This window comes from Emiliania huxleyi, assembly GCF_000372725.1.
Source record: "Emiliania huxleyi CCMP1516 chromosome Unknown EMIHUscaffold_117, whole genome shotgun sequence".
Taxonomy (NCBI): domain Eukaryota; phylum Haptophyta; order Isochrysidales; family Noelaerhabdaceae; genus Emiliania; species Emiliania huxleyi.
Genome location: NW_005201421.1, coordinates 340,550 through 350,228, shown reverse-complemented (window position 1 = coordinate 350,228; position 9,679 = coordinate 340,550). Strand labels below are relative to the sequence as shown.

The 9,679-nt window shown below is 67.3% G+C and overlaps 3 protein-coding genes across 3 annotated transcripts in view; 1 reads left to right on the top strand and 2 right to left on the bottom strand.

Moving 5' to 3' along the window:
• The window catches only part of EMIHUDRAFT_224437 (hypothetical protein), a gene marked incomplete at both ends in the record, with an annotated part of 2,440 nt that extends 1,613 nt beyond the window's left edge, over nucleotides 1–827 (bottom strand). Inside the window, 3 exons of the mRNA XM_005791015.1 lie at nucleotides 375–434; nucleotides 552–716; nucleotides 777–827. Of these exons, the coding sequence (XP_005791072.1) occupies nucleotides 375–434; nucleotides 552–716; nucleotides 777–827 (276 nt within the window). The remainder of the gene's footprint in view (nucleotides 1–374; nucleotides 435–551; nucleotides 717–776) is intronic.
• A 1,528-nt stretch (nucleotides 828–2,355) lies between these two features.
• On the bottom strand, nucleotides 2,356–3,007 carry EMIHUDRAFT_224436 (hypothetical protein; the record flags this gene model as incomplete). The annotated part of the gene is made up of 2 exons (XM_005791014.1): nucleotides 2,356–2,502; nucleotides 2,582–3,007. The coding sequence occupies 2 exons, from the start codon at nucleotides 3,005–3,007 to the stop codon at nucleotides 2,356–2,358; spliced, it is 573 nt and encodes a 190-aa protein (XP_005791071.1).
• Nucleotides 3,008–3,249: 242 nt separating this feature from the next.
• EMIHUDRAFT_224435 (hypothetical protein) lies at nucleotides 3,250–3,878 on the top strand (the record flags this gene model as incomplete). Its single annotated transcript, XM_005791013.1, has 2 exons — nucleotides 3,250–3,641; nucleotides 3,758–3,878. 2 exons carry the CDS (start codon nucleotides 3,250–3,252, stop codon nucleotides 3,876–3,878), a joined length of 513 nt encoding a protein of 170 aa, XP_005791070.1.
• Between the last annotated feature and the right edge of the window lie 5,801 nt (nucleotides 3,879–9,679).

The following is a 9,679-nucleotide window of genomic DNA, read 5'->3' as shown; positions in this document are numbered from 1 at the left end:
TAAAGAGAGGAGGGGGAGACGGAGAAGGAAGGGAGAAGAGAAAGATAAGCGGTGTGAGGGAGAAGAACAAAGACGGCTGGCGCAGGAGAAGGAGGCTAGGGAGAGCAGGACAAAGAAAGTAGCGCAAGAGAGAAGGCAGAGAAGGGGGCTGGAAGAGATAAGCAAGTTGAGAAGAGGAGAGAAAAAGAGAGGGTAAGGCAAAGAGGCGAAGGGGGAGAAGAGGAGAAAGAGGAGACGAGGGAGCAGGGGGAGGGATAGCGGATAGAGGCAGTCGCCCCCCCACCTCGCTGACCTCGAGCGAAACCCCGACCTCCCCCCTCTGACCTCCCCCCCTCTCGGCTGCCTCTCGGCTGTCTCTCGGCCGGCGCGCTCACCTCGCTGACCTTGACGAAGAGCGCGTTGTGCGCGGAGGTCTGTGCGATCGTGGCGTGCTCCTACGGAGGCGCCGGCGAGGTGACCGCACCGGCGCACCCGGCGGGGCGGCGGGAAGCAGCCGCGGGCTCTCTCTCTCTCTCTCCCCGCTTCTCTCTCTCCTGCGCTGCAAAGGCGACAGGCATCCGGAGCTCTCCGTAGCCGTGCAGCGCGAGCTCGTCAGAGACGAATGCCGTCTCGGTCACAAACACAACCTCGCGCCCCTCCTCCGACACCGGCCGCGCCCTCCCGATGAGCGCCTCGATGCAGCTCTCGTCCGACTCGACGAAGACGCGCTCCGACGCCTACCGCAGCAGCAGCAGCACCGGGGTGGGCCGCAGCACCGCACCACCCCGCCGCCCCACTCGCCTCGGCCATGGCGCCGGCTTCTGAGCGGTCGCCTCGACGTACACCATCGTCGACTCCGCAATCGCCGCCAGGCCGGTCGCCTCGTGCACGGCGCGCGCCTGTGGAAGGGGGCAGGGGAGCGGGGAGGGGTAGGGGCAGGGGAGCGGGGAGGGGTAGGGGCAGGGGAGCGGGGAGGGGTAGGGGTAGGGGTAGCGGAGGGAGGGGTCGCGGAGATTGCCTTGAGGTGCGCCCGGTCCTTAGTGCTCAGGTCGTCTGATAATATTAGAGAGACTGTCTTGTTGTATGTGCCTTGAGGTGCGCCCGGTCCTTAGTGCTCAGGTCGTCTGATAATATTAGAGAGACTGTCTTGTTGTATGTGCCTTGAGGTGCGCCCGGTCCTTAGTGCTCAGGTCGTCTGATAATATTAGAGAGACTGTCTTGTTGTATGTGCCTTGAGGTGCGCCCGGTCCTTAGTGCTCAGGTCGTCTGATAATATTAGAGAGACTATCTTATTGTATGTGCCTTGAGGTGCGCCCGGTCCTTTGTGCTCAGGTCGTCTGATAATATTAGAGAGACTGTCTTGTTGTATGTGCCTTGAGGTGCGCCCGGTCCTTAGTGCTCAGGCTGTCTGAGGTCGAGTGGCCGAGCGAGGCGAAGTCTGCGAAGTTGCGGTGGAGCAGGACGCGCCTAGGGGTGGCTCCGAGGAGGGGTCCGGGGCTGGCGGAGGGCTGGAGGGGGGAAGGGCTCCAGCTGCACGCGCAGGTTGGCGTAGGTCTGCGAGATCATGCTGAAGCGGCGCTCGGGCGTGGCGCACGCGAAGACCTGCCCGTGGCGCAACAGCTACTGCTTGAGCTACCTTGGTACTGCTTGAGGAGCGCAGGAACAGGCTCGGGCGTGGGGCTGTGGGTAAAGACCTGCAGCCACTCCGACGCGGGGAAGAGCTCGGGCGGCGCCTCGGCCTCCCCGCGAGACGCGGCGCGCAAGTACTCCTGAGGCAGAGCCGGGGGCGGGGGCAAGCGGGGGAGGGGGGCGGGGGGGGGCGGGGTCGCCAGTGAGGGCTTTGGGTTTGGGGTGGTGGGGGGGGAGGGGCACGCGGGGCGCACGAGGAAAGAGGGCGGGTTGGTGTGCGCGTAGTGTGGCAGCGCGGTGGCGGTGCGGGGCGCGGGGTGGCTGCGGGGCCGGCGGCGGGCGGCGCGAAGGCGCTGCTGCGCTCGACCTGCAGCGAGTCGGACAGCGCGGCCGCGTCCCCGCTCCGCGCGCCCTCGCTCAGCGGCACGTCATGCGAACGCGCCGCCGCCGCCGCCTCCTCCTCCTCGGCGGGCGGCGGCGGTGCGGCGGGAGCTGCTGCTGCGGAGGGCGTCGCCTCTGCCGTCCGCGCCGACGCCTCCCTCTCCGCGGTAGACAGCCAGCTCTCCGCCTCTGCTCGCGCGGCTGCCAAGTCTGCGGCGGCCAGGTCGGACCCCGACGGCGCCTCCTCGCCGCCGCCGCCCCCGTCCGCCGCCTCCGCCTCCTGCGCCTTTTTGATCATCGCGCGCAGCTCGAACTCGTCGTACCCGACGTACGCCTCCGTCGACCCCGAGGCATACCCCGACCCTCCTACAGGGCCGACCGGAGATCCGTCACCGCTGTCCGCCCCCTCCCGCAAGCCTCGCAGCCAGAGCCGCCGTCGTAGCCTGCGTCGGCCGCCTCGAGGGCCTCGTCCACGAAGGCCTCCCAGTTGGGCCCGTACTTGCGCTCGAGCAGCTGCGGCAGATACATCTCCACGGAGTCGACCTAAACACGCCCAGACAGCGCCGCGCGTGACAAGAGAGGAGGCCGCCACGCCGCGGCGAGGACGACGCGCCTCCTCCCACGCCAGGTCCTCCGCCGTCCCCTCGGGCTCGACCCAATCCTCCTCGTCGTCCCCAGCGGCCGCAGCGCCTCGCCCTGCCGCCAGCCCGTCTGCCTCTGTCACACGCGGCAGCTCGCCAGCCGCATCTGCACGCGCCGCGCCGGAAGCGACCGCCGCGCCGTCGGCTCCGCTGTCCGCCGCAGCCACGTCGATGGGGCCGCCGTCGAGAGAGGCTGCGTCGTCGTCGGCAAAGCGCACCGACACCTCCCAAGTCGCCGACTCCCAATTATCGTCATCGAGATCGGCGCTGGCGAGGAAGACTGCGGCACGGCGCGGACGCAGCCGGAGCTGCCGGACCGCCGACGGCGACTGCAGCGCTACCGCCTCGATCGCGAGCAGCGCGCAGCAGGGCCACATCCGCGGCTGCAGGCGGAGGCCCGACGGGGCAGCAGCCCGCGTGGGCGAAAATTTCTTTTTTGTACAACAGTGTGTCTTAGGTATATTGCCCTTTTGTGGTGCGGTGCGCGCCAGTCCCGTGCGGGCCAACTTTTTTGCTTCCTGGCAAGTTCGCCCGCGTCGAGACATTTCGGGCCGCAACACAGAGCAGGGAGGCTCGGCCGGTGGCATCGGCGACACCCCAGGTCCAGGCGGGCCGCAAAATGGCCAAGGTCTGCGTCATCTCGCTCGGAAGCGAGTCGGCACCTCACATCGCCGAGTGTGTGCGCCAGGAGCTTGGCGACCGGTCGGCATCGGAGGAGTGGGAGACGTCGAAGGCGCCGGTGCTCGTGGTCGTCGTCGAATGCGAGTCGGATGGCGAGCCCTGCCCCGCTGCGCGCCAGTTTGTGCGCGCCCTCCGCCGATCCGAAAACTTTGCCAACTACTCGCAGTCCATCGGACGGCGGGCGGCGGTACTCGGCCTAGCTTCCTCTGTCTGCGCTAACTCGGCCGCGCAGTTGGGAGACGGCGACAAGTACACTGGTGCGTCCCGCGTCGAGCGGGCTCTCATCGCGGGCGGCTGCACCGCGCTGCTAAAGATGGGAACAATGGAGGCGTGCCCAGCTCCTTCCTCGCAAGCCATCTCCATCTCCCTGCCTCTTCCATCTGCCTCACTGCCTCACTGCCTCTGCTCGCCTGCTCTGCTCGCCTGCCACGGCGGCCTCGTTTCAGGGATCAGCTCGACGCCGCTCCCCTCACCGCCGCTCCTCTCCGACCGCCGACGCAGGTGGAGCTGCAGAGTCCCGAGGAGAGTGCTATTCCGTGGGCCAGAGCCGTCTGCGCGGCGCTGTGACGCTCCGTTTATTATATTGCACGGTGAGCGTCCGTCATCGTTTTGCATATATTGCAATATAAGACCCTGGGGCTCTAGGTGAGTAGGGGATGTCCTGGATATTACTCTCGTCCACATCTTACTATATGTTCCAGGCGAAGGTGGCACCGTCGGCGGTGAGGGCGATGCTGTGGTCGCTTCCCGCCGACACAGCGACGACGCGCCGCCCTTCCAGCGTCTCGACCTTCTTCGGCAGCAGCTGCTGCTGCTCGTCGCCGTGGCCTAGCCGGCCAAAGACTCCACCGCCCCAGCCCCAGACGCCGCCATCGGCGGTGAGGGCGAGGCCGTGCCATGCTCCAGCCGACGCGGCGACGACGCGCTGAATAGCAAAGGCCTCGATCTTCTTCGGTAGCAGCTGGCTCTGCTCGTCGCCGTGGCCCAACCTGCCTTGGCCTCCATAGCCCCAGCTCCAGACACTGCCGTCGGCGGTGAGGGCGAGGCTGTAGCTATATCCAGCCGATACAGCGACGAGACGCGCCGCGCCCAACGAAGGCCTCGATCTTCTTCGGCAGCTGCTGGGTCTGCTCGTCGCCGTGGCCCAGCCGGCCTTGGTGACCAAAGCCCCAGCTCCAAACAGCGCCGTCGGTGGTGAGGGCGAGGCTGTGGTACTCTCCAGCCGACACAGCGACGACACGCTGGCCGGCAAAGGCCTCGACCTTCTTGGGCAGCAGCTGCTGCTGCCTGTCGCTGTGGCCCTACCGGCCATAGGCCCCAAAGCCCCAGCTCCAGACGGCGCCGTCAGCGGTGATGGCGAGGCTGTGCTCGTATCCAGCCGACACGGCGACGACGCGCTGTTCAGCCAAAGCCTCGACCTGCTTGGGCAGCAGCTGGCTCTGCTCGTCGCCGTGGCCTAACTCGCCAGAGGCTCTCCACCGCCCCAGCTCCAGACGGCGCCGTTGGCGGCGAGGGCGAGGCTATGGTTGGCTGTTGTAGACACACTCACAGCGCGTTCTCCCGGCGTCGAGGGGAGGCGGGTCGGCGTGTTGAGCTGCGTCACGCCCTCGCCGTGGCCGAGGAGGCCTGGCGTCCGCAACATGTCATGTCCGCCGAGCCGCACGACGAGAGCCGCCCCTCGCCGTCGATGAAGAGGCTGTGATAACGGCGTGCCGCCGCCCTCGCCGGCGGGTTGGACTCGCAAAGCAGCGCCGAATAGCACAGCCACCGCACGGCGCAGCTCTCTTCCTCTGGCTGCGCCGGCAGCGCGTAGCCGCGCTCACGCGCCCGCAAGCGGATGCCCTCCCGACCGCAAGCGAGGCGTGGAAGAGCAGCGAGACGGCCGCGACGCGAGCGATGTCGAGGGGGTCGCAGCGTGCTCCCCTTGGGTTGTCTGTTTTCTTTCTTTCTTTCTTTAAGTGCTCCTCGCGGTGGGAGACCCTCTCGAGTCGCTCGGAACTGAGCGTTTCCCCACTCTAGTTACCTGCCGTGGGTGCGGCCACTCTGGAGGGCTATGCGACTGCTGAGGCAAACTGTGCCGGCTCTCAAAGGGGCATGGACCCGGAGAAACCCTCGTAAGAGGTGATGGAGTCGGGGATAGCGCGAAGGTGCCTGTTGATTTGCACCAGGCGTCCCTCGATAGCATCGACGTCTCCGCCGTCGATCGCACCGTCGATTTCGGCCAAGGTGTTGGCCAGCGAACCGACAGTCTCCCGCAGTTTTCGGGTGGCAGCCACGACGGCCTTTGCCGAGGCGGTGGCCGCGGCCTCGGAGTGCTCGACGGCGGCGTCCGCGGCGATTCGCGCGCCGGCCGCCTGGCCCCGCGCCTCCTCGACCTCGAGCATCACCTGTTGAGATGTGTCGTGGCGCGTAGGCGCGGGGCACACGGGACGTGGAGAGAGCCGGGGGCGTGGGGCCAAAGGGAAGGGCGGGCGGGCACCTGGTGCAGCTGCGCGTCGGTCTCAGATGTAGCCTCAAACACCGCACCAACGACCTTCTTGCCGACGGCAGTGGTGTGGTTGGCGTTCTTGAGGAAGAGCTCGCGTGTCGTGTTCTCCTGGGGACGCGAGCAGGAGGTTCCGGGGGCGGGGGGAGTGGGGTGGACGGCCGGGGCGCGCGCCGAGTCGGCGAACAAAGCCTCAGTGCGCGCGGCCGAGAGAGCGACGCGCTGGCCGACGCTCATGACGGCACCGTGCGTACGCGAGTGCAGCTGCTTGTTCTCCGAGCGCGTGTCGGAGTGCAACCGCTTGTTCTCCGAGCGCAGCTCGTTCATCTCGCTGCGGAGCTCCGCGAGGCTCGCCAACAGCGTGGCGTGCTCTGGGTTCTGCGGAGGCGTGGTGCGCAGGCGGCCATCCACCTGCCGCGCCTGGAGCTGCACCCGCGGCACGACCGCCTGATAGGGCGCAGGGCGCGCGTGACGGCGGGCAGGCGGGAAGGGGCGGGGGCAGAGGCGGGTGAAGGGGGCAGGCCGGAAGGCGGCAGGCGGGATGGGAAGTCGGGAAGAGGACACGGGAAGGTGGCGGTGCTGCTCACGACCTGTTTCGAGTGGAGTGGCGAGGCGAAGATGTCGCCCGGGCGGACGTTCTTGCTGTCCTCGACTGCCGCCTGCGGGGTGCGGGGTGGCGGGGTGAAGGCGCGGCGAGGAGAAAAGTTGGTGGGGAGAGCTTGGCTGTGTGGAGTGAACGGTCGCGCACCGGCGGTGAGACCGTCGCGGGCGCGCCCGTCTCGTTGTGCGGCGCGGCGTTCTCGTCGCCCTGAGGGCGGGAGCGCAGGTCCATGCCAGTTCCTGGGAGAATGCCGGCAGCTATTTGGGACTATATTCGGCGCATGACGGCCGCACCTTGCTCGGCGCCATCTTCTTCGCCTTGGACTTGGAGGCATCCTCCTCGCGGCACGTGTACTCCGCGGCGAGCTCCGCCGCCTGCTCGAGCGTGAGCGGGGCAATGACGACTGCCTCGATGTCGTGGCTCGCGGCCGACTTGTTGATTGCAGTCTGCAGTATCTCGAGCAGTGCGCCGCGGTCGGCACGCTTTGCCTGGATGAGCGAGCTGAGCGCCGCGCGGACCTCGGGGCACTGCCGCAGCACCGCCTTCTTGTAGGCGATCACTGATGTGTATTGCTTGGTCACGTGGTCGTACGAATGCAGGATGATGATGTCCCTTACGAACCTGCTAAGTTCGGTGAGCTCAGCAAGCGGCGCGTGCTTCGAGGCGAGGACCTGCGCCAGGTATGCGCTGCGCTTGATCTCGTTGGCGGCGAGCACTTTCTCGTTGAGCGTCATGGGCAGGGTGTATTTCAAGCGTTCCTGGCAAGAGAAAAGGGGCGCTGCCCGTCCAGTCCCCTTTTAGTTTCTGCCGAAACTGATAGGAAGCGGCGTCGAGGCGGCCAACGGCCATGCGGCCGAGGGGGCAGGGCTGCGCTGCTGGTTGCGACGTCGAGCGGCGCATCGCATCTCCATCGCGCTCTCTCGCAAGCTGCATGGGATCCCATATGTATGAAGAAAGAGATGCAGGTAGGTGGCAGCCGATCAGTTCCCAATCACGCAATGTCACGCTCTTTCGCGCGAAATACATTTTTATCCCGATGAGGGCGAGGGCGAGCGTCTGCGAGAGCACAGGCCGCCTCCACGCACAGAGGAATGAAATTAAGAGATAGGTTGAGGACCTTGAGGAAGGCACGCCCACGTTTTCTTTTCTGACTGTAACAGACTCGACGACAGATCTCTGCGGGACACCACTAGATCTATCCGTTGTCGTGGTCGGCCGCAACCTCGACAACCTAAACCTCGACATGTGGAGCAGACCCCGCGCGGCCAGCGCGCCGCGCAGCTGGGCCCCGGTGGTCGTCAGGACGGATCTCGACCCCTCCGGCACGAGCACCGCGCTCGTCAGCGACTCGGCAGACTATGCCGAGGAGCGCGTTCGAATGGCGCCCCGCCGAGAGCTCGCTATCAAGCGAACCTGGCAAAGAGAGAAAAGGCGGTCCGACCACTTATAGAAGTTCGGAAACAAGAAAACATCATGCCGCTTTCGCCCAGGCCCCCTTGAGTCGCACATGCCTCAGTCCTCCTGGTCCTGCCACGGGCCGTCCCAATAGCTTCCCCGCACACCCCAACGCGTGTCGGCGCATTCAGATTCTTGCTCGCCGCATTCAGATCATCTTCGGGGCGCTCGCACTGTCGCCTGTCGCAAAATGGGCACTAGCTAGAGCTCACACTAGAGAGGCCGTCATCGCATTCGCATTCCTGGGACCCAGCGCTACGTATGGCGCTACGACGGCGCTGACTTCTGATTGTCGTTGCTGACTCTTCCCTTCTCGACTGTCCGTGCTTGATTGTGCGTCTCTCGTTCTCTCTTGGGTCCCGGGATTGTGTTTTTTTAATAAAGGGGGGCTGAGTGTGGTGGCTGGTGGCGCTCACGTGTCCGTCTCGCGCCCCGCGGTCTGGCCACGGGCCGCGTTCCTACAGCTTCGCCCGCATCCCCCCAACGGCAACGCGTGTCCGCGCATTCAGATTCTTGCTCGCGCATTCAGATTCTTCGGTGCGCTTGGGCTTGCAGCTTGCACACACTTTCGGCGGGGCCGCAAATAAAGGGGCTCTCGAGTACGCGTCGGCTTTATATACTCTATACACACACTCAGCCGGCGGCCCGCTCTATTAGACCGTTACCCCTTGCGCCTGGGGCCTGGACGGCGCTTATTTGCCCACGCGGGCCCGCGGGGTCTACACCAATTCCCTGACTCCGCCAGAAAAAGCTAAAGACCGCGGCGACACGACACACAGTAATACACGAGATCACGATTTTTGGGCGTTGGCTAGGCCCCCCCTAAATACTGGCTAGTCGAGCATCCTCCTGGCCTCTCCGCCGGAGCGGGATCAGTCAGGAGGGGAGGGAGTGCCGCTTGCTGCACTCGGCAAGCCAGAGTCGGTCGTTCCTGCGACGGGGCGAGGCGGAGTCGACCGAGCGCGGGCGGGATCCAAGCGCATGACGGGTTGGGAGGAGGGAGGGACAGAGCACCTTTCGCAGGCGGGACTCCCAGAGGGGCGGCAGCGGAAGGAGCGGGCGCGACGGGAGGCTTCGGGCGCCACGCCGCCGGGCCAAACTGCTCCTGAAACGACGCCTGGCGAGACGCCTCAACGTCCAAAGGCACAGCTGCGCTGCCGCCCGCCGCGTCGCCTGCAGCCGCGCCGCTGCCTGCAGCTGCGCTGCCGCCGCCCGCCGCCTCGCCGGCCGGTGGCGCGGCCGGGGCTGGCTCCTCGCGAGGGGCTGGCTGGGGCGGCACCTCCACGCGCGGCTCCACAGCGGGCGGCGGCGGCTCCGTCTCTCGCGACGCAGCGCGAGAGCTGTCCGGAGGCAGAGATGCTGGAGGCGGCGCTGCTGGAGGCGGCGCTGCTGCAGGCGGCGCTGCTGGAGGCGGGGCTGCTGGAGGCGGCTCTGCTGGAGGCGGCGCTGCTGCAGGCGGCGGCGGCGCTGCTGGAGGCGGGGCTGCTGCAGGCGGGGCTGCTGCAGGCGGCGCTGCTGGAGGCGGGGCTGCTGCAGGCGGCGGCTCCGCCTCGCTGGATGCGCCGCGCGAGAGGAGCGAGGCGATGCGCCCCCCGGATCCGGCCGGCTCGGCTGGGAGAGGGACCGCGGGGGGCGGGGCGATGGCGGGCGGCGGCGCGTAGGGCGGCGGTGCGAAGCCCTTTGGAGAGGCGGGCAGAGGGAGGAGGGCAGAGGCGGCGGGCGGAGGCGGGACGGGAGGAGGGGCGGGCGGGACGGGAGGCGGGTCCACGGCAGCGGGGGCGGGAGCGTCCGAGGGGGGAGGGTGCGGCGGCGGCGGCTGGCCGGGCA